This window comes from Pongo abelii, chromosome 19, assembly GCF_028885655.2.
Source record: "Pongo abelii isolate AG06213 chromosome 19, NHGRI_mPonAbe1-v2.0_pri, whole genome shotgun sequence".
Lineage (NCBI taxonomy): Eukaryota > Metazoa > Chordata > Mammalia > Primates > Hominidae > Pongo > Pongo abelii.
In genome coordinates this window covers 52,806,897-52,829,680 of record NC_072004.2, presented here as the reverse complement: position 1 = coordinate 52,829,680, position 22,784 = coordinate 52,806,897, and the positions used below count along the sequence as shown (strand labels likewise).

General features: G+C 43.9%; 2 protein-coding genes across 21 annotated transcripts in view; one reads left to right on the top strand and one right to left on the bottom strand.

The window, feature by feature from the left end:
• The window catches only part of MYO19 (myosin XIX), a 67,686-nt gene extending 63,194 nt beyond the window's left edge, over positions 1-4,492 (bottom strand). For 4 of the 9 annotated variants that reach the window (XM_063718720.1, XM_063718732.1, XM_063718729.1 and 1 more), the window contains exons 1-2: positions 4,349-4,457; positions 1,710-1,794 (exon numbers count right to left, since the gene is read on the bottom strand). The gene's annotated coding sequence lies outside the window, so the exon portion shown is untranslated. Of the gene's footprint in view, positions 1-1,709; positions 1,795-3,680 lie in introns of all 9 variants that reach the window. The other 5 variants (XM_063718728.1, XM_054536802.2, XM_063718722.1 and 2 more) reach the window with 4 other exon arrangements.
• Positions 1-22,784, top strand: part of GGNBP2 (gametogenetin binding protein 2) — a 141,419-nt gene that overhangs the window by 91,456 nt on the left and 27,179 nt on the right. For 6 of the 12 annotated variants that reach the window (XM_054536790.2, XM_054536789.2, XM_054536788.2 and 3 more), the window contains exons 1-5: positions 4,465-4,743; positions 5,264-5,462; positions 14,489-14,569; positions 16,731-16,984; positions 20,382-20,480. In XM_054536790.2, coding sequence (XP_054392765.2) covers positions 5,370-5,462; positions 14,489-14,569; positions 16,731-16,984; positions 20,382-20,480 — 527 coding nt within the window. In that variant the 5' untranslated portion in view covers positions 4,465-4,743; positions 5,264-5,369. Of the gene's footprint in view, positions 1-4,464; positions 4,744-5,263; positions 5,463-14,488; positions 14,570-16,730; positions 16,985-20,381; positions 20,481-22,784 lie in introns of those variants that run through there. The other 6 variants (XM_063718702.1, XM_063718701.1, XM_054536784.2 and 3 more) reach the window with 4 other exon arrangements.

Below are 22,784 nucleotides of genomic sequence, written 5' to 3'. Positions count from 1 at the left end.
TTTTGAGATGGAGTCTTGCTCTGTCTCCCAGGCTGGAGTGCAGTGGCACAGCCTTGGCTCACTATACAACCTCCGCCTCCCAGGTTCAGGCAATTCTCCTGCCTCAGCCTCCCGAGGAGCTGGGATTACAGGCACGTGCCACTTCGCCCAGCTAATTTTTGTATTTTTAGTAGAGATGAGGTTTCACCATGTTGGCCAGGCCAGTCTCAAACTCCTGACCTCAAGTGATCTGCCCGCCTTGGTCTCCCAAAGTGCTGGGATTTAGGCATGAGCCACCGCACCTGGCCAGGTGTGTTTATTTTTGACAGATAAAACAGAATTTCCCAGTGTCAGCTCATGAAAAAGAAAACCCAATCCACAGATCCTCGGATTTAGGTCACCATGGTAATTTAAATAACATTCTGTGGCCATAGATTGTCTTACCACATAAAACTGTGGTTATTATAATGAAACAACAAAAGGTCTTCTAATCAACTATCATTTTCCTTGCAACTATCAATTTTTGAGGGCAGAGGAGAGGGAAAGATAGCAAAGTGAGGAGTAAGAAGAACATAATCTGTCCAGGACCTCAGCCTATCTATGCCCTTCAGAAAGTGACTCACTCCCATAATTTTAATTTTTTTTTTTTTTTTTTTTTGAGATGCAGTCTTGCTCTGTTGCCCAGGTTAGAGGGCAGTGGCACGATCTCCTGCCTCTGCCTCCCGAATAGCTGGGACTACAGGTGCCCGCCACCACGCCCAGCTAATTTTCTGTATTTTTATTAGAGACGGGGTTTCACCGTTAGCCAGGATGGTCTGGATCTCCTGACCTCATGATCCGCCCGCCTCGGCCTCCCAAAGTGCTGGGATTACAGGTGCAAGTCACCGCACCCGGCCAATTTTAATTTTACACAATTATAAACTGGGGATGTCTACTACACGTGCCCCAATAGCTCTTGTGTGCCGAAGATGACAACCAGTTTTATTTTTATTGAGCATAAATGTCCAATGTATTTATATAAATCATACAAGAACCTTATGTTGTTCCCTAGGAGTTTAAATATAGTCTATGAAGCTAAAAAATAATAAGGAATACCTTGGTACTTTTCATTTTTTTAAAACCTAGGTAGCCTGAAGAACAGATAGATCTCATTTATGCCTGCATTTTGTGGCTAGCTTCTCACACATTTGGACCTAAGAAAAAGAATGGTATTTTGCTGATAATTTATTACAGCTCCATCCCTCCAACTGTTCTTTATTAGGTACCAGCAAAATGTGTTCTGCTGTTGATTGCCTTTGCTTTCCTGGCCTTTCAAATCCTTTGAACTTGCATTTCACAATGCCAATATCAAAATGAAATAATAGGCAACAGACAACTGTCTTTTAATGTAGCAATTATATATTTCGTCAATTAGAGGTTTGCTCTAAAAGCAGATACTTTTCATTTTAAAGTACATAGGATAATACTCAAGAAATATTTGCTGCAGTACTAGTGGTTATGACTAAAAACAGAGCAATAGTGAAAATAAAAATAAGTGCCTACTCTAAAACCAGGAAGCTGCACAGTGAAAACTTTGAAAAATTATTTTGCCATGAAATAATTTTCTAAGCGTTTTCCTTGGGATATTGATTTTACTGTATCGATTGTATTATATTGTATTGTACTGCATTAGATTAGATTGGATTGGATTTATAGCACCCAGGCTACCTCCTTGAGAAACAGCAACTTACCTAGCAAATCCGCCTTTTTCGCCTTTAAGAATACGTTTTCATTGAATTCCTATTTGTCCAAAGATACTAAGTATGCTCAGTGGACCTAAGAGACAAACCCAAATTAGGGAAAGTAAGCTCAGATGGTAAGAGACTTTTGGGATTTCATTTTATTATGTTTTATATATGTGTTTTAATACCTTTTCATAGATTTAAATCCCCAGGGTGAATACTCCCTTCTTTGTTAGTACCTGGCGTGTGTTCAGTAGTCAAAGTAATTAAAATTAGCACCTATATAATGAGCTTGTCATTTTTAATGTTCTTTATCAACCAGAATCCTAATGAAATCTAAAAGGTTTAGGCCGGGCACGTTGGCTCACGCCTGTAATCCCAGCACTTTGGGAGGCCGAGGCAGGCGGATCAAGAGGTCAGGAGATCAAGACCATCCTGGCTAACACGGTGAAACCCCGTCTCTAATAAAAACACAAGAAATTAGCCGGGTGTGGTGGCAGGTGCCTGTAGTCCCAGCTACTCGGGAGGCTGAGGTAGGAGAATGGCATGAACCTGGGAGGCGGAGCTTGCAGTGAGCCGAGATAGCCCCACTGCACTCCAGCCTGGGCGACAGAGCGAGACTCCGTCTCAAAAAAAAAAAAAGGTTTAAAGTGGGTACATTAATTGATGTACCACTATAGGAGCACCTCTAGATACTGAAGGCCACAGTATCTTGGCTCACTGCAACTTCCGCCTTCCCAGTTCAAGCGATTCTTCTGCCTCAGCCTCCCAAGTAGCTGGGATTAAAGGTGCTCGCCACCACGCCCAGCTGATTTTTGTATTTTTAGTAGAGACGGGGTTTCTCCATGTTGCCTAGGCTGGTCTTGAACTCCTGACCTCAAGTGATCTGCCCGCCTTGGCTTCCCAAAGTCTTGGGATTACAGGTGTTAGCCGCCGCCCCCGTCCTGGTTTGTTTGGTTTTGTTTTTTACATAAAACGCAAGATTCTCTAAAAATGTCCAAATTTTGGCTATGTATATGAACATCATACATACGTATTAGATTCAAGCTAATACATTCTTCTACTCTGCTAACATGGCCAGAAGACATAAAAAAAATTTTTTTTTGAGACGTAGTTTCACTCTTGTCGCCCAGGCTGGAGCACAATGGCGTGATCTCGGATCATTGCAACCTCTGCCTCCCAGGTTCAAGTGATTCTCTTGCCTCAGCCTCCCGAGTAGCTGGGATAACAGGCGTGCGCCACCACGCTCGGCTAATTTTGTATTTTTAGTAGAGACTGGGTTTCACCATGTTGGTCAGGCCAGTCTCGAACTCTTGACCTCAAGTAATCCACCCACCTCGCCTCCCAAAGTGCTGGGATTACCGGCGTGAGCCATGGCTCCGGCCCAGAAGACATAAATATTTGCCGGGTAATCACACCTTCGGGAATGAACAATGGTTCTTCGTTTGTTATGTCACACCGACCCTAACAATGACCACACAATGTAATAAGTCAACATGGCTAAGGGTGCACTATGGGTTTTTTGTTGTGAATCTCTAAGACTCCATGTGATAACCAAAATACTTTGTTTTGTTTTGAGATGGAGTTTCGCTCTTGTTGCCCAGGCTGCAGTGCAATGGCGCGATCTGGGCTCACTGCAACCTCCGCCTCCCGGGTTCAAGTGATTCTCCTGTCTCAGCCTCCCTAGTAGCTGGGATTACAAGTACATGCCACCACGCCCGGTTAATTTTTGTATTTTTAGTAGAGACGGGGGTTTCATCATATTGGTCAGGCTGGTCTCGAACTCCTGACCTCAGGTGATCCACCCACCTCGGCCTCCCAAAGTTCTGGGATTACAGGCGTGAGCCACCATGCCCGACCCAAAATACTTTGTTTAAAGGTATCACAGCTCCAGCCTATTCTACCAGGAAATAGAGCAGTAAATTCATCTGTCCTTCAGATCACCAGGACTTTTATAAGCTAAATATCTTCACGACAGACCTCCAAAACCTTCGAGGTCAGAACTGAACGCACGGTGGCGAGAGGAACTGTCTTCACATCAGCTCTGCTTCCTCGGAGACGGCCAGAGGGAAAGGCCGTCGGCCAGTGCCAGTACTTCGCCCAAGGGAGTACCTGCTCACATTAGCCCAGCCCAAGAAGTTCCTTTGGCCAAGACGCACACACACACCACTGTCCGGTTTTCTATTTCCTTCCAGCGTAACGACAACCACAAGCTGTCAGCACTTCACTATTTGCGGTCCCTTCAGCGGGATCGGGATGCAGCTACGCAGCGGGCCCCTGGCGAGCCGCGGTGTCAGGGCCCTTTTCTCCTCTTCCCGCCGTGGGACGCGAATTCAGTGGCGTCAAGGGCCAAGAGCCAGACCTGAGTTTGTCTCTCACCCCCCGATGCTCGTCTCCCTTTTCTCACTGCCTTCCGCCCCCTCTGATCTCGACTTCTCGCAACCTATCCACGTCCTCTCTGGGCCTCTGCCCTGAGTCAGCCCCAAATCAGACGGGCTTGACTTGCTGAAGGAATTCCCCTTCGAGAGGAGGCAGATTCCCCTCTACATAGACGACACCCTGACGTCGAGGGGCTTGCCCCTCGTCCCTGGGGAAGCCTTCCCGGCCCTCGGCTGGGGCCTGAGGTTGGGCCGATCACCCCCCCCTACCAGTCCTAGTTCGGGTCTAGCGGAATGGCTGGGCTCCAAGGAGGGCGCCGGGCCCACGGGCGGGACGGCCAGGGCGGCCCCGCACCCTCTGGGAGCAGATTTCTCCAGCGGGGTCCCTAGCGCGGCCGGCCCCAGTCTCGCGAGAGCACGTGGGCCCCGCCCGGCGCCCGACCCCGCCCGGCCCCACCTTCCCCTTGTCCCCCGCCCTCCCTCTTCCACTCCCCGCGGCGCGAGCGGCTGACTGCCCGGATAGGAAACGGCATTCGGAGCTGCGCTCCCGCCCAGGCCGGCCCTGACGCGGGCCTCGTCAGCCAGTAACAGGGAGCAGAGGTGGGAGTTAGCGAGGCTACCACGAAAACAGTGAAGGTCGGAACCGACAGCCTCCTCCGAGAAGGGTGAGGACAGGGTCTGACCCTCCCCCTTCCCTGGACTCCGCAGAGCCGCTGCGGGGTCGACCCCTCCCAGGGGCGGGGTCGCGCTGGGCAACTGCAGTTCTGGGGCCGACTGGGCGGGGTGCGCCCAGAAGCGGGGAGAAGGGGTCAGCTGGGGGCAGAGAGCACACGGGCGGCGGGCGGCGGGGAGCAGGCTGCGAGGCCCAGGCCAGGGGTGGGGTCCTGGGGCCGGGACTCCTACGGCGGGCGGGGAAGCCCCCGGCAGGCCGGTCCCTTCCGCCTCTCCTTTGGACCCTGACTGGAGGCCGGCGGGCGGGCGGGCGGGCGGGAGAGAGGGAGGGAGCGCGGCGCGAGGGGGCGGGTCCCGGCGGCGCTGGGCGCTGATTGGCTGAGCGCGTGTGGAATCGGGTGATGGGAAACGCAGCCCGGTTCTCCCGTCCCCTCCCGCTCCGCTCCCTGCCCCCCGTGGCGAATGTGCTGCGCGGCGGCGGGTGCTTACGCTCGCGGGGTTTGGCTGTTGCAGGCAGGAGCTGGGAGGAGGAGGCGGCAGCGGCGGCGGCAGAAACAGCAGCGGCGGCGGCGGCAGCTGGGAGGAGGTGGTGACGGTGGCAACGGCAGCGTCGGGGACGATGGCGCGACTGGTGGCAGTGTGCAGGGACGGGGAGGAGGAGTTCCCCTTCGAGAGGAGGCAGATTCCCCTCTACATAGACGACACTCTCACGGTGAGCGGGCCGGGCCGGGCTGGGCCAGCCGCTCTCCTGGCAGCTGTTTCCCCTCCTCCCCCTCCCCCAGGCCGAGCGCTGCGCACTGGAGAAAGAGTGTGTTGCAACTCCTAGGCGAGGCCTTCTCTTCAGCAGGCCCCACAAACTCGCCTTTGCAGTGGGTGGCTCGGTAACCTCTGTCGGCCCCAAGCCTAGAGCTCCGTACGCACTCCCTCTCTCCAGATTTTCCTTCTTTTGGAACCTTCTTCCTTGACCCTTTCCCTTTAGGAGACGCTGCTTTTGCCAAAGCACACGTCTCAGAGAGGGGTTGAAGGATCTTGAGCGTTTAGGGCCTACCCCATACAGAAACCACCTACCCTCGGGGAGGCTTAATTACCTGGAAATGTCGCAGCTGCACTGCTACCTGTGTATTTTTTGTTTTAATACTGGTAGCTCTCACCACGTAAGCTTAGTTATTGGGGGCAGAGTGACATACTCGTGCACAGTCAAGATTCCACTAAAATGGTTTAATTTCGTTGTAAATAGTCTCGTATTGCCTAATGCATTAAAACTCTTGAAACGATTGTACTGCTAGGCCCTGTCTCTTCAAAACGGGCTTTCTTGGCATTATTTAGTTTACAGGTGGACTTTTTTTTTTTTTTTTAAAGGAAGCCAAATTATTGAATGTGTAAGAGTACTATAAAAAGCTGATTGCTCATCTTGAGTGTCAAGACCCAGTTCCGGGTACTTTATTCTTTAGATTTGGTAGTGTAGCATTACCGATCCTCTGCCCTATGTTGCTGTACTATTTCCTTTAAAAGGAAATGGCTGAAATTTGAATTGAATCTGAACAGGAAATGAGTGCAGTTGCTTGCCACTATTTCTTAAGAAATGAAATTAACCTTTTCCGAGTATCTTGAAATCTGCGTCTTGATGATGCTGAAGCTTTGGATTATACATTTGCTTATTTCGATAAGGTACACCTAAGTCTCTTCATCTCATCAGTATTCTTTTGCTATCAAAGGCAGTTGATCAGTTTTGTTCCTCAATATTTTTTTTTTGCAAATATCTACCGAAGTTTTTTTCAAATTTTATGTAAAATGCAAGTCATTGTAGAGATGCCAGTCTATGCCTTTATGCTTGCCAGTCTCAATTAAGACTTGATTGAGCTGCAGTACTTTAAAAAGGATTAGAAGAGCTATTGAATGACTTAATTTATTAGAAGTTTTTCAGTGACAGCATCTACGATTATTCAGGTGCATTTATTTTTCATGAAAAAAGGTAGAATGATTTGTTCTGACATAAAGTAAATAGTGTTGATGCATTAGAAATTGTGTGTCTTGATTATGATTTCTGTACTTTTTGCATTAGAAGTATAATGGACTTGTATTTTTAAATAGTTGAAACTAGCACTGTGATCATATTAAACAATGCATTTCTCGGTTTGGACTCCAGATAGGGATTCATTTGTTGATATTTTCTTTCTTCTCTCCCCTGCCAACATAAACACTTTTCTGAAGCATATAGTTATGATATCAGCCTTTAAGGTTTATTGTCCCACAATGGCTGTGGAGTTCAAAAAAAAAATTCAGTGAGTTTGGATATAAGATTATTATTTAATGAATAATCATAACATAGGAAAGCATATCAAAACATAGGGAAAACCAACATAAATAGTCTTTAAAAGACATTAGTTCTTGGTATATTCACATAACCACCTTTGTGAATGCAACACATTAATACATCTGTCATATAGCACTTTAAAATGGCCAACTTTTTAGGTGCTTTTATACTGTATTCTCTCCACAATGATGTGACTTTCCAAAATTTTCCACTGAAAAAGATGTAACCTTGCAATGTGGTTTAGTATGGAACTTACTTTGCACTGTATCTGGCGGTTGAATTTTGCTTTAATTGTACTGTGGACTTGTGACTAAGGCAAATAAAACTTAAGCTCACTTAATTTAAATATCTCAAAATAACATTTAGGAAAAGGTGCAGTTTTTCTTTGCTTCAGAATGGGTTTTTATCACAAAGGAATGAGTGAGACATTTATTTGTGTTGGAACTTCTGCACGGTCATTGAATGCTGTGAGAATGTTAGTGAAAATTCTTGTCAAGGGAAACAAGTTTCTTTCAGGATATTCTGCCAAATACTATTGAAAGGGAGAATGCAGAGCAAAACACCTGTTGGGAGAGAAGGGGAAAAGGGAAGAGGGAAGGAAGATGCCCCTATCAGAGTTTTATGCTCTGCACTGTTCCTTTGATAGATGGCAGTGCATACATGAAGTTAACCTTAGGTTTTGTCTTTGTCCCTAGGGTCTGTAGGTAATGCACTGAGGAAACATTGTTTGAACTTATTTCAAATAGTAGTCTTAGGATTTTGATAGTAGCTAAATGTTGCAATATAGTTACAATGTTTACAGGCAGTTGCAGACTTTATCATTTTAGTTGGGATGCTGAAACTCTAGTTAAACTGGCAGTTGTAACTTGGACTTGTAAAATGAAATTAACAAACTTGTATGTAAAGAAGTAGCCTTAGGCCGGGTTTGGTGGCTCACGCTTGTAATCCTAGCACTTTGGGAGGCTGAGGCAGGTGGATTACTGGAGGTCAGGAATTCGAGACCAGCCTGGCCAACATGGCAAAACCCCGTCTCTATTAAAAATACAAAAATTAGCCAGGCATAGTGGTGGGCGCCTGTAATCCCAGCTACTCAGGAGGCTGAGGCAGGAGAATCCCTTGAACCCGGGAGGTGGAGGTTGCGGTGAGCCGAGATCGCACCACTGCACTCCAGCCTGGGCAACAAGAGCAAGACTCTGTCTCAAAAAAAAAAAAAAAAAAAAAGGTAGCCTTAGGCCCAGCGCTGTGGCTCACGCCTGTAATCCTAGCACTTTGGGAGGCCGAGACCGGCGGATTGCCTGAGCTCAGGAGTTTGAGACCAGCCTGGGCAACGTAGTGAAAACCTGTCTCTACTGAAATACAAAAAATTCAGTGGGTGTGGTGGAGTGCGCCTGTAGACCCAGCTACTGATGAGGATGAGGCAAGAGAATTGATTGAACCCCCAGAGGCGGAGGTTGCAGTGAGCCGAGATTGCGCCACTGCACTCCAGCCTGGGAGACAAAGTGAAACTCTGTTTCAAAAAAAAAAAAAATAGCCTCTTCTTTTATGTGATATGTTGTATCCATGTTTAGAAGATTCCCATGGTAGTTCAGTGAGTTTGAACACTTGAGTATAGGATAGGGCTGATGTAGGTGTATTTGAGAAAATCCCTTATAAGTTGGTGGAATGGTGAAATATTTAAGAAAGTTTTATACTCTGGCTAAAATGTTGTTCAGTGTTACTACAATTATAAAATAACATATAATACAGATTTGATTTTAGAGAAGTCTGAAGAATTAAATTTTTTTTTTTTTTTTTTTTTTTTTTTGAGACAGAGTCTCGCTCTGTCGCCCAGGCTGGAGTACAGTGGCCTGATCTTGGCTCACTGCAACCTCTGCCTGTCGGGCTCAAGTGATTCTCCTGCCTCAGCCTCCTGAGTAGCTGGGATTACAAGTGTGCGTCACCACGCCCAGCTAATTTTTTTGTATTTTTAGAAGAGATGGGGTTTCCCTATGTTGGCCAGGCTGGTCTCAAACTCCTGACCTCAGGTCATCTGTCCGCCTCGGCCTCCCAAAGTGCTGGGATTACAGGTGTGAGCCACCACACCCGGCCAAAATATATATTCATTCTAAAATCTTGAAAAATAACTACAAAATAAATTACCCTTAATCATACTTCTCAGGGATAAGCAGCATTTGGTGTAATTTCAGTCCTAGACACACACATAGATACAGAGTTAATATATTGTTTTCTGTAACATTTTTTGTCCTTATTTGTTTCACTAAATGTAATTTTGAAAACATTTTTTCTTGTCATTCTTAAACATTTTTAATGGCTGTGTAATATTCTGTTGTATGACATTCCGTAATTATTTTTCCACTGTTGGACATGGAGGTTGTTCTAGTTTTTGCCATCAATAAACTGTAAGAACATAAATAATGCAAAAATCTTTGCATTAAAATGTTTTCTCAGGCTTTTGGAAGTGGAATTACTGGTTGGATCAAAGGATAAGAACCTTTTGTAAAGTTCCAGGTACATATTGTCAGATTGCTGTGATATTTCTTTTTTTTTTCTTTTTTCTTTTTTTTTTTTGAGACGGAGTCTCACTGTGTCACCTAGGCTGGAGTGCAGTGGTGTGATCTTGGCTCACTGCAACCTCCGCCTTCCAGGTTCAGGTGATTCTTGGGCCTCAACCTCCTGAGTAGCTGGGATTACAGGCGCCCGCCACCATGCCCGGCTAGTTTTTGTATTTTTAGTAGAGACCAGGCTTCACCATTTTGGCCAGGCTGGTCTCAAACTCCTGACCTCAAGGGATCCACCTGCCTCGGCCTCCCAAAGTGGTGGGATTACAGGTGTGAGCCACTGCGCCTGGCCAGATTGTTACATTTCTGCATTGCAGTTTACTCTCCTAGTTTAAACCAATCTAAATAGACTACTCTGATAAGAGTTTGGGGTTTTTTTTTTTTTTTCTTTTTGTTCTTGTTTGCGTGTACAGCATTAATCTGATAAGAGTTCTTAATGTCTTACACTTTAATAAATGGTAGCGTATCCACTTGGGAATTAGATGTTTTGTAATTGTTAAAAGTTCAGCATTTAATGTTTTCTTTCAACTTTTAACAGTTAATTTTACTGAGGGTGATAGATGTTACAAATAGCTGTGTGGAGTAAAACCGAAATGACAGTGATTTTAATAAATGCAAACTTAGTATATTGTTGGTTAGAACTTGTGAGAATGCGCTGAAGACAGGTTTTTTTTGTGGTCAGAAGAAACCAGAACAGATACTTAAGAGTGAAAGTGGGTAATGGATTCAATAAACTTTATAAAGCAGTAATTGCAGCACAATGACTTGTTGTATTTGTGGCTAGCTATGGGTAGGGAACCTCTTCATGAAGCTGAATGCTAATGATGCCTTTATAAAACCACACCTGAAATAATTTACAGGACTGTCTTCCTTTAGGTAACCTAGAATCTCAAGATTAAGTTAAGGAAGTGGTTTTAAAGAATGAAGAACAAGTTGTGCTACTAGCCTCTTTGCCTTCCCCTTTTTATTTTCATCTCTTAAAACACTGAACAGCATGTAATGATGGGCCAGAAAACAGTAAGGTAAAAAGCCATTGTCCTAAGTGTTTGAAAGGTGAGGACAGAGTATTTAGTTTGAGTGCATTGTCTCCAGCCAGAGTAGTGAGTAAATACAAGAGAAAATTTAGTAGTATGCAAGCTGATGAAACCAGGAAAGATAAATAGATTAGATCTTAGTATTTTTGGTACTAATTAGGTGAAAATGAAATGAATGGAAACGAGATTTGTTTTTAAAAATAACCGTGTTCTTTATTGACTTTTTTTTTTTTTTTTTGAGACGGAGTTTTGCTCTTGTCACCCAGGCTGGCGTGCAATGGCACAATCTCGGCTCACCACAACCTCCGCCTTCCGGGTTCAAGTGATTCTCCTGTCTCAGCCTCCCAAGTAGCTAGGATTACAGGCATGTACCACTATGGCTAATTTTTTGTATTTTTAGTACAGACAGAGTTTCTCCATGTTGGTCAGGCTGGTCTCGAACTCACGACCTCAGGTGATCCGCCCGCCTCAGCCTCCCAAAGTGCTGGGATTATGGGCGTGAGCCACCGGCTTCTTTATTGACTTCTTAAAAAGAATTCCTAAATCAGGTATTATCCATATAATTAAAATATTTTAGGCTGGGCGCAGTGGCTCACGCCTGTAATCCCAGCACTTTTGGAGGCCTTGGAGAGTGGATCACCTGAGGTCAGGAGTTCGGGACCAGCCTGGCCAACATGGTGAAATCCTGTCTCTACTAAAAATACAAAAATTAGCTGGGCATGGTGGTACGCCTGTAATCCCAGCTACTTGGGAGAATTGCTTGAACCTGGGAGGCAGAGGCTGCAGTGAGTCGAGATTGAGCTACTGCACTCCAGCCTAGGCAACAACAGTTGAGACCCTCTCTCAAGAAAAAAATTTTACAAATCAGCTCGCAGGTCTCAGTATTATTAGATATGTTCTTTGATCTCCGTTTCAATTTTTAAAATAGTTGATCAGAATAGAAATACATACTGAGTCAGAATTTAGGATTTTGCCTAAGAACCAGGCTGGAGAGATTTTGATTTGGTTAAATAAGGAATATTCTTTGTTTCTTAAATTGATAGCTTTGATCTTTAAACAGTATAGATAATTGTCATTTTTTATTACGGCTATTGGTATGTGGTGAAATGGTGTATATTTGTATCAAGCAAGTGAAAATATAAATCAAGATATTAGTTACTTAAATGGTAGGTTTGGAGTGACCTGCAATATTCTGTTGAGTTACATGGTTCCAAAAGTTTATACCTTTTTAATGACTTGACAGTTAAATTTTTGTGTGTCTTAAACCTTTTGATGATTCCAGAAAATATGAGTTAATTGAACTATTAACTGTTTTAATGCTTTTATTATAATAGTTTTCTGGACCAGGATTTCCAATACCAGGATTATTATTATTTTTTTAAATTTGAATAGACCATGTTAATTAGAATAAATACAATAGGCGGTATGGATCATTAGATATTTTGCTCATTTCAGTCATCCTCACCAGATCATTTATAGCTACAGCATTAATATAGACCATTGACTTCAGTTTTGCTTTGTACTGTTGATAAAGTTAATGTATGAAAGTGCTTATAACAATGTCTAATACATATGAAGTGTCTTTATTATTACTTATTGCTACCCCCCTTTAGAGGTATTAATAAGAAGACTGAGAAGGAAAACTAGAAACAAGATGTCAGGGTTGATAAACCTGAAAATTAGATAATTGACTTTTAGACATTTCCTCTGTATGTATGGAAGAAAAAACTTTCAGAATGGTAAAAGCTATTGAAATGGGTCAGGCGTGGTGACTCATGCCTGTAATCCCAGCACTTTGGGAGGCCGAGGCAGGCAGATTGCCTGAGCTCGGGAGTTTGAAACCAGCCTCGGCAACATGGCAAAACCCTGTTTCTACTAAAAATACAAAAAATTAAGCATGTTTGGTGGCAGGTGCCTGTAATCCCAGCTACTCAGGAGGCTGAGGCAGGAGAATTGCTTGAACCTGGGAGGCGGAGGTTGCAGTGAGCCGAGATTGCACCACTGCACTCCAGCCTGGGTGACAGAACAAGACTCTGTCTCAAAAAAAAAAAAAAAAAAAAGCTATTGAAATGGAAGCATGTCTCTAAACGTGGTATAGTGAATATAGAATTGGAAGCAAGGAGCATTAACTCTTCCCCTCCCATAATATATAGTATATATGCATTGTAATACATTTGGGAAATATAGGAACACATACAGAAAAAGTTGTCTTACTACCTAGAGATAGCCACATCTAATATGTTTTCTTTTTTTTGAAAGATAAAGTATACACACTGAAAATTTGAATTGTGTTGTACATGCAGTCTGGATTACGTTAGTATTTACATCATAGTCCATCCTTTAGTATCTATTTGTCTCTCTACTTCATATATCTCATATTCCTCCGTTATCAAATCAAGAAAAACTGTTAAATCTATTGCTTACGTTTGACTTAGCTGTTAATGAGGCCTCATTTTGTTGTTAGAACAAGCATGTTTTAAATTTCTCCAATATGGAAGGAAAGGAATGGTTACATCCATTAAAGAAGCAGATCTTTGGTGCTGGTTAGGGAAGAGAGTGATCTTTTTAAGATCACATTCAACTGGGTAGGGATATTTTGTTTTTGCCTTAAATGGGTGTTTTTGTCTTGACTTCACTCTTTGGTTTTGCAGGAGTTTGTGGTCCTTGTTATGTGGAAATGTGGAAACAGTTTGTCCTAGTACAATATGTTTGATCTTTAACAATGTTTTAGTTAAGGTATACATGTGTTACTTTCATTGTTTTGAAGGCATATCTTTTTCCCCCACATTTTAATACCTGAAATCAGGATGCTGCTTTAATTTGATGACATCTTATAGTAAAAATGGCTTGTAGTGATACATAACTATGGTACTACTTAAAATCTCTGGTGTGACAACAGATCAGTAAAATGTACTAATTACACATTCCCATTATGTGACATACTGAAGCCTCCTTAAATTTCATATGCCTTCCTATGGTAGTGAATTTTGATAATTGAATAAGTATATCAATGTGCCCTTTTTGTTCATAATTAGAGCAAACATTTACTATGTGCCAGGTAGGCACTGTTCTGGCCAGGCACAGTGGCTCATGCCTGTAATCCCAGTACTTTGGGAGGCTGAGGTCAGGGGTTCGAGACCAGCCTGGCCAACATGGTGAAACCCCATCTCTACTAAAAATACAAAAATTAGCTGGGCATGGTGGTGGGTTCCTGTAATTCCAGCTACTCAGGAGGCTGAGGCAGGAGAATTGCTTGAACCCAGGAGGTGGAGGTTGTGATGAGCTGAAATCATGCCACTGCACTCCAGCCTAGGTGACAGAGCAAGACTCCGTCTCAAAAAAAAAAAAGGAAACCTGTCTTGTGTACTTGAATTTTTTTTTTTTTTTTTTTTTTTTTTGGTGACAGAGTTTCACTCTTGTCCAGGCTGGAGTGCAGCGGTGCGATTTTGGCTCGCTGCAGCCTCCGCCTCCCAGGTTCAAGCGGTTCTCCTGGCTCAGCCTCCCAAGTAGCTAGGATTATAGGCATGCACCACCAAACCCGGCTAATTTTCTATATTTAGTAGAGACGGGGTTTTTCCGTGTTGGTCAGGCTGGTCTCAAGCTCCCGACCTCAGGTGATCCGCCGCGCCCCCACCCCACCGGCCTCCCAAAGTGCTGGGATTATAGGTGCGAGCCACCGCACCGGGCCATGTACTTGGATTTAACAAAAATTTTTGGAGGGCTAGGGATGGGTGCAAATCTGGCTTTCACGGGTCTATTTCTGGAGTTTGTAGGCTGTATCCTGTTCTCAGAGGGATAAAATAATTGATTTCTGTTCTGTTTGCATTTTAAGATGGTGATGGAATTTCCTGACAATGTGTTAAATCTCGATGGACATCAGAATAATGGTGCACAGCTAAAGCAGTTCATTCAGGTAATAGTTTTTTCAATCAGTGTTTTCAATGGTGTATGTGTATTTTAAAGACTCATTTAAAATTTAGCTGTATTAATTTTATATAGGATTCTCTAGGTCTTAATATTGCATTGAAATTGCTCTTTCACCATTGCTGTAGTAAGCATGCCTAGTTATTTACCTGATTTATGTAATTGCCATGTGAAAAAGAATTGGTGGTGGTGTGTTAATATTTTACATGTCCATAAGACTTTAATTTTAAAACCAGGCCATCTTTCCTGGTTTTTAAAAGATAAGGTATATAATTTTTCGTTAAAAACTTGTTGGTTTTCTGCTGTAGTAATTGTTTTCTTCAGACAAAATAATCCTATATTATGAACTTTCTGATGTTTAATTCCTGAGAAATATAGTACTTTATAAATATGCTTAAATGCAATATACAGTGGTCCCTCAGTGTCCGTGGGGGATAGTTCAAGGATCCCTATGCAAACCAAAATCCACAATGCTTATAGAAAATGGTGTAGTAAGGACTAGGCATGGTGGCTCATGCCTGTAATCCCAGCACTTTGGGAGGCCAAGGCAGGTGGATCGCTTGAGTTCAGTAGTTGGAGACCAGCCTGGGCAACATGGTAAAACCCTGTTTCTACAGAAAATACAAAAAAGTTGGGCAGACATGGCGGCATGTGCCTGGGGTCCCAGCTACTCCGTAGGCTCAGGTGGGAGGATCTCTTGAGCCCAGGAGGCAGAGGTTGTAGTCAGCTGAGATCGCATCACTGCACTCCAGCCTGGGCAATAGAGTGAGACCTTGTCTCAGAAAAAATAAGATGTATATTTGCATGTAACCTCTGCACATCCTCCCATATACTTTAAAGCATATTTAGATTCCTAATAGTACCTAATACAATGTAAATGCTGTGTAAATAGTAGTTATACTGCATCTTTAGGGAATAATGACAAGGAAGAAAAGTCTGTACGTGTTTAGTATTTCCCGTCAAATATTTTCAATTCTTGGTTGGTTAAATTCACAGATGTAGAACCCATGGATATGGAGGGCTGACTGTAATTAAGATATTGGAAGATGACTTGTTAGTTTACTTCAGGGCTCTTATTTCTACTTTTAGAGAAAACTTTGAATGGAAGGGTAATGGTAAATGTGAGAAAATGCTTCTTGGGAATTATCCTACTTTCCTATCTGTTTTTGGTAAATCTGAAAGTGTTAACTGCAGTTAACTATAACTCCATCAGGTAGAAGTTACTTACTAGAGTTTGCTCATTTCTCTGCAACAGTAGCTGTCAGTTATTTTTCTACCTTGTCATAACCAGCAGATACAATTCATAAGCAGCAGCATGCTAGTTACTCACTTCCCTGCATAAGGAAGATAGGCCATGTTTTCTCCCACTAATTCATAATACATCTGTTCATGCCTCTGGATTGGGAATTGCTGCTCCACATGATTACCATCCTAACTTGACTCCTGTAGCTAAACATAGTGATAGTAAGTGTGTTGTTAAAAGTTGTAAAAACAAAACAAAAAAAAACTGGCCAGGCGTGGTGGCTCACGCCTGTAATCCCAGCACTTTGGGAGGCTGAGGCGGGTGGATCACAAGGTCAAGAGATCAAGACCATCCTTACCAACATGGTGAAACCCCATCTCTACTAAAAATACTAAAATTAGCTGGGCGTGGTGGGCACACCTGTAGTCCCAGCTACTCGGGAGGCTGAGGCAGGAGAATCGCTTGAACCCAGGAGGCAGAGGTTGCAGTGAGCTGAGATTGTGCTACTGCACTCCAGCCTGGCGAGAGAGCGAGATTCCATCTCAAAAAACAAAAACAAACAAACTAAAAAAAAAGGTACAGCTGTGTTGTGCTTTTTTTGTGTGTGTGAGAGGACTGGCCTAATACTCACTGAACCAGCCCTACATTTCCAGATGCAGGACTGCTTTTTGGCATACTAAGCAGAGTTGTTTATATACCCTAGATTCTAGAGCAAGGGGGTTTGTGGCGCAAATTCCGTACGGCATGGACAAGGCTGACTACTTTGCCTTTCTGACTCAGTTGCAGGTAGAGCTGGTAAACCCTGGCCAGGTTGTACTTACTGCACAAGGATAGGAACCAGTAGTAGTGAAAGTATAATTTTACGTCTTTTTAAAGGACACTCCTTCATTTTCTTTCCCTCTTTCAGCGACATGGTATGCTTAAGCAACAGGATCTAAGTATTGCCATGGTGGTGACATCACGCGAAGTCCTGAGTGCACTTTCTCAGCTTGTCCCATGTGTTGGTTGTCGTCGCAGTGTGGAGCGCCTCTTTGCCCAGCTTGTAGAGTCTGGAAATCCTGCTCTTGAACCCCTAACAGTAGGGCCCAAGGGAGTCCTGTCTGTAACTAGAAGCTGCATGACTGATGCAAAGAAGCTTTATACATTATTTTATGTACATGGGTAAGTATAATCAATTAGGAGAAAACGGGTTTGTTAAAATTTAAAACAGCTTGGTGACAGTGGCAGCTTATTTTCTTGATGGAAAGATTGAGTCGAATTTAATAATTTTATTGAGTAAGTTGTATGTACCAGTGAATGTAAAGTTTCTGCTCTCCATGTGGGGAGAGGCAGACAGTAAGCAAATATTCAATTTGTCAGGGATGATAAGTTAGAAAAATCAGTAAGGGAGGTAGAGAATGGAGCGGGGGAAGAATTATTGTGGAGGGTGGTCAGAGAAGGCCTCCCTGATAAAATGACATTGAATATAGATTTGAATGAAGTGAGCAAGCGAATCTTGTAGAAAACTGGGGGAAGGCAGAGAAGGAACAGCTAGTGTAAAGGTTCTGAGGTTGGGGTTTTATTGGCATGTTTGAGGAATAGTAAGGAAGCCCTTGTGGCTGGAGCCAGATGAATGAAGGGAACAGTAATCAAAGATGGGGTCAGCAGAGTAATAAGGCTGGGCGCTGTGGCTCACACCTGTAATCCCAGCACTTTCGGAGGCCAAGGCAGGCAGATCACGAGGTCTGGAGTTCGAGACCAGCCTGACCAACGTGGTGAAACCCCGTCTCTACTAAAAATACAAAAATTAGCTGGGCATGGTGGCGCGTGGCTGTAATCACAGCTATTCAGGAGGCTGAGGCAGGAGAATCACTTGAACCCAGGAGGCAGAGGTTGCAGTGAGCTGAGATCACGCCACTGCAGTCCAGCCAGGGCGACAGAGCGAGACTCCATTTCAAAAAGAAAAAAGGAAGAGTGGCTGGGCGCGGTGGCTCACGCCTGTAATCCCAACACTTTGGGAGGCCGAGGCAGTAGGATTGCCTGAGCTCAGCAGTTCAAGACTAGCCTGGGCAACACGGTGAAACCGAGTCTCTACTAAAAATACAGAAAATTAGCCAGGAGTGGTGGCGGATCCCTGTAATCCCAGCTACTCAGGAGGCTGAGGCAGGAGAATCTCTTGAACCCGGGAGGCGGCAGTTGCAGTGAGCTGAGATCGCGCATTGCACTCCAGCCTGGGCAACAAGAGTAAAGCTCCATTTCAAAAACAAAAAAGGGTAATAAAAGGTCCAGTCATATTTTTATTTTTTTCAGACAGAGTTTTGCTATTGTTGCCCAGGCTGGAGTGCAATGGCGCGATCTCGGCTCACTGCAACCACTGCCTCCCGGGTTCAAGCGATTCTCCTGCCTCAGCCTCCCAAGTAGCTGGGATTACAGGTGCCCACTACCACGCTTGGCTTTTTTTTTTATTTTTTAGTAGAGACAGGGTTTCACTATGTTGGCCATGTTGGTCTTGAACTCCTGACCTCAGGCGATCTGCCCACCTCGGCCTCCCAAAGTGCTCGGATTATAGGCATGAGCCACCGTGCCTGGCTGAGGTCTTTTGTTTTTACTCTTGAGTGAGGTGAGAAGCTTTGGGAAGGTTTTGAGCAGAAGAGTGGCATAGTCTGATGAAAATTGGTTTACTTTGACGTCTGTATTGAGAATGAATGATGGCTGTGGAGGTAGTGAAAAATGGTTATAAAGGATCCTGGGTATATTTTGAGGAATGAGCCAATGGGATTTTTTGGATAGATCGGTTGTGAGGGAGGCCATCAAAGATGATTCTCAGATTTGTGATGTAAAGAATGGACAACAGGCCTTGCGTGGTTGCTCACACCTGTAATCCCAGCACTTTGGGAGGTCGGTGAGGGTGGATCACCAGAGGTCAGGAGTCTGAGACCAGCTTGGCCAACATGGTGAAGCCCCATCTCTACTAAAAATACAAAAATTAGCCCGGCGTGGTGGCAGGCGCCTGTAATCCCAGCTACTCAGGAGGCTGAGACAGGGGAATCGCTTGAACCCGGGAGGCGGAGGTTGCAGTGAGGCAAGATCGTGCCACTGCAGTCCAGCGTGGGCAACAGAGCGAGATTCCGTCTCAAAAAAAAAAGGACAAATGGTTGCCATTTACCGAGATGGACAAGACTGAGGAGAAATGTAACAGAGCTCATCTTTGGGTGTGCTAAGTTTGAGATAGCGATTAGACATCCAAATAGAATTCAGAGAGGTCTGGGTTAGAGCTGTAAATTTGTCTCATTTAGTGAATATAAATAGGAAAAGAAGAAGAGGTCTGAAAAGTAAACCCGAGGCTTTCCTATTTAAAGATGGTGGTAGGGACTTTTGATATTTACTGTGCCTGGGCTTGGGAAAATAAGCCTCGGAGTGTTTTTGAACAGAGGAATAATGTAATCTGATACATGTTTTAAAAGCATCACTGTAGCTGCTGAGTGAGGCCTGGAATGTAAAGGGCAGAAGGTGCAGCAAGGAGACCATTTAGGAGGCCAGCTATTGCAGTTGACTAAGCTAGAGATTGGTGGGTTGGACAGGGACGATAATGGTAGAGGTGATAAGAAGTGATCTGATTCTAGATTGGTTAATTTTTATTTAGCTTTTATTCAATTTTTTTTTTTTTTTGAGACAAAGTCTCACTCTGTGTCAAGCTGGAGTGCAGTGGTGCAATCTTGGCTCATTGCTACTTCCACCTCCCAGATTCAAGTGATTCTTGTGCCTCAGCCTCCCAAGTAGCTGGGATTACAGGCGTGGACCACCACACCTGTCTAATTGTTGTATTTTTTTTTAGTAGAAATAGGGTTTCTCCATGTTGGCCAGGCTGGTCTCTAACTCCTGGCCTCAGTCTCCCAAAGTGCTGGGATTACAGGTATGAGCCACCATGCCTGGCCTCACTTTAAAATTTTCTGTAGAGATGAAAATTTTGCTATGTTACCCAGGCTGGCTTTGAACTCTTGGCCTCAATTGATCCTCTTACCTCAGCCTTCCAAAGTGCTGGGATTATAGGCATGAGCTACTGCACCAGGCCTGATTCTAGATAATATTTAAAAGGTAGAATTGACAACCTTTGCTCATTGGTTGGATGGAGGGTGCGGATAGTAGTAGTGTATATTCTATATTTGCATAAAATTTCTGTTGACTCCTCTTCAAGGATGTATTGTGTTTACATAATGTTTTGTGAGGTTTTTATATATTTTTTAAAGACATGGGGTCTCACTCTGTTGCCCTGGCTGGCCTCAAACCCTTGGGCTTAAGTGATCCTTTCACCTCGGCCTCCCAAATAGCTGGGACTACAGGTGTGTGCTTCTGCAACTGGCGTATTTACATACTGGCTGGGCAAGGGAAGATGGCTGAGAGTCAGGTAGCAGTCAATGTTGAAATACGTGAGTGCCAGGCACACTGCTCGATACAGTGGGGATAGAGAAAAGTGGGTTTTTTTTTTTGTTTTGAGACTTCTCTCTCAAAGACAGTAAATAGATTTTAAAATTTGAAAGTAAAATGAATTAAACTCTTAATATGTTTTATTTTTAATTAGGTCCAAACTAAATGACATGATAGATGCTATTCCAAAAAGTAAGAAGAATAAGAGATGTCAGTTGCACTCCTTAGATACGCACAAGCCAAAACCTTTGGGGTAAGTAGAATCGAATACCAAGAGGCTTTGTCATTGTTAAGATTGTATATTTGATCATATTTAGTAAAAGAAATAAACCCACTGTTTGCTTTAATTCATTAATTGGTTATACTCTATGACATAGGTCAAAATAAATAGATCCTCTTGTTATGTTGGCCATTTTGCCTTGATATATATAAAGTCTCAGTGTAGATCTGATTAAAAATTTTTTTTTTATGTTAAATATGTTTTAGTGGAGGGAGGTTGAAGTCTTTTTTTTTTTTCTTTTTTTGAGATGGAGTCTCCCTCTGTTTCCCAGGCTGGAGCGCAGTGATGCAATCTCGGCTCACTGCAACCTCCACCTCCCTGGTTCAAATGATACTCCTGCCTCAGCTTCCTGAGTAGCCGGGACTACAGGTGCGTGCCACCACACCTGGCTAATTTTTGTATTTTTAGTAGAGATGGGGTTTCACCCTATTGGCCAGGCTGGTCTCGGATTCCTGACCTCAGGTGATCGCCCCCCTCAGCCTCCAAAGTGCTGGGATTACAGGTGTGAGGCCCCACACTCGGCCGGTTGAAGTCTTTATGGAAATGTATGCAGCTAATATTAACGTTTTCAAAGTAGTGGTAATCATTATTTGATTTACAGAATAGTCATAATGTATACATTATTTATCTTTCTTGTCTCTAGCTGTAATTTACCAAGGTCTTAAAAAAAGTAGTTATGACAATATTATGACAATGTGTATTTATGTAACTAATTTGTAGTTTTCTATATTTATTATTATTTTTTGAGATGGAGTCTCCTCTGTCACCCAGGCTGGAGTGCAGTGGCGTGACCTCTGCCCCCTGGGTTCAAGCTATTCTCCTGCCCCAGCCTCCCGAGTAGTTGGGACTACAGGCGTGTGCCACCAAGCCCGGCTGATTCTTTGTGTTTTTGGTAGAGACGCGGTTTCACCGTGTTAGCCAGGATGGTCTCGATCTCCTGACCTCATGATCCGCCCGCCTCGGCCTCCCAAAGTGCTGAGATTACAGGCGTGAGCCACCGCGCCCAGCCTATTTTATTTTTTAAGCAAATATTGCCTGATAATAATTTGTAGTTTTCTTCTTGGTTAAGTGCTATAGTGTCCAAGGCTGCTTTTTCACTTTCTCCCAGCAGAGTGCCACAGTTGTCCCCTACAAAATTGCCTGGAGGTGGGGATGGTGAGGCGAAGCCATAGAGTGTGAAGGGACTTTCTAAGACGTGACTTTAGTTTTGGAGAGAATGGGATATTAAAAAACTATACTAAAATTTTATTTTTTAATTATTTTTTTGAGACACAGTCTTGCTCTGTCACTCAGGCTGGAGCACAGTGATACGATCTCAGCTCATGCAACCTCCGCCTCTTGGGTTCAAGCAATTCTTGTGCCTCAGCCTCCTGAGTAGCTGGGATTACAGGTGTTCGCCACCACTCCTGGCTAATTTTTTTGGATTTTTAATAGAGACGGAGTTTCACCATGTTGCCCAGGCTGATCTCAAACTCCTGGCCTCAAGTGATCTGCCTGCCTTGGTCTCCCAAAGTGCTGGGATTATAGGCGTGAGCCACTGCACCTGGCCTCTGAAAAGTTAATTTTTAAATATCTCATTTGTGTCATTGTCACCTTTTTTTGATTTTTTTTTGTTTTTTTTTTTTTTGACACCATTATTGTATAGACATTTTCCTCCCTGACACAAAGATTTGGATGACCAGGCAGTGGTATGTTAATAATCTATTAAGTTTTTTTCCCCTGTACTGAGCAACAAAAAATATTTAAAACATTTTATCAGCCGGGTGCGGTGGCTCACGCCTGTAATCCCAGCACTTTTGGAGGCTGAGACGGGTGGATCAGAAGGTCAGGAGTTCAAGACCAGCCCGACCAACATGGGGAAATCTCGTCTCTACTAAAAATACAAAAATTAGCCAGGCATGGTGGCGCGCACCTGTGATCCCAGCTACTCAGGAGGCTGAGGCAGGAGAATCGCTTGAACCCGAGAGCTGGTGGTTGCAGTGAGCTGAGATCGTGTCACCTGGGTGACAGAGCAAGGATCTGTCTCAAAAAAAAAAAAAAAAATAGGCTGGGCATGGTGGCTCATGCCTGTAATCCCAGCACTTTGGGAGGCCAAGTTGGGTGGATTCTCTGAGGTCGGGGGTTCGAGACCAGCCTGGCCAACATGGTGAAACCCTGTCTCTACTAAAAATACAAAAATTAGCCGGGTGTGGTGGCAGGTGCTTGTAATCTTAGCTACTTGGGAGGCTGAGGCAGGAGAATCACTTGAATCCAGGAGGCGGAGGTTGCATTGAGCCA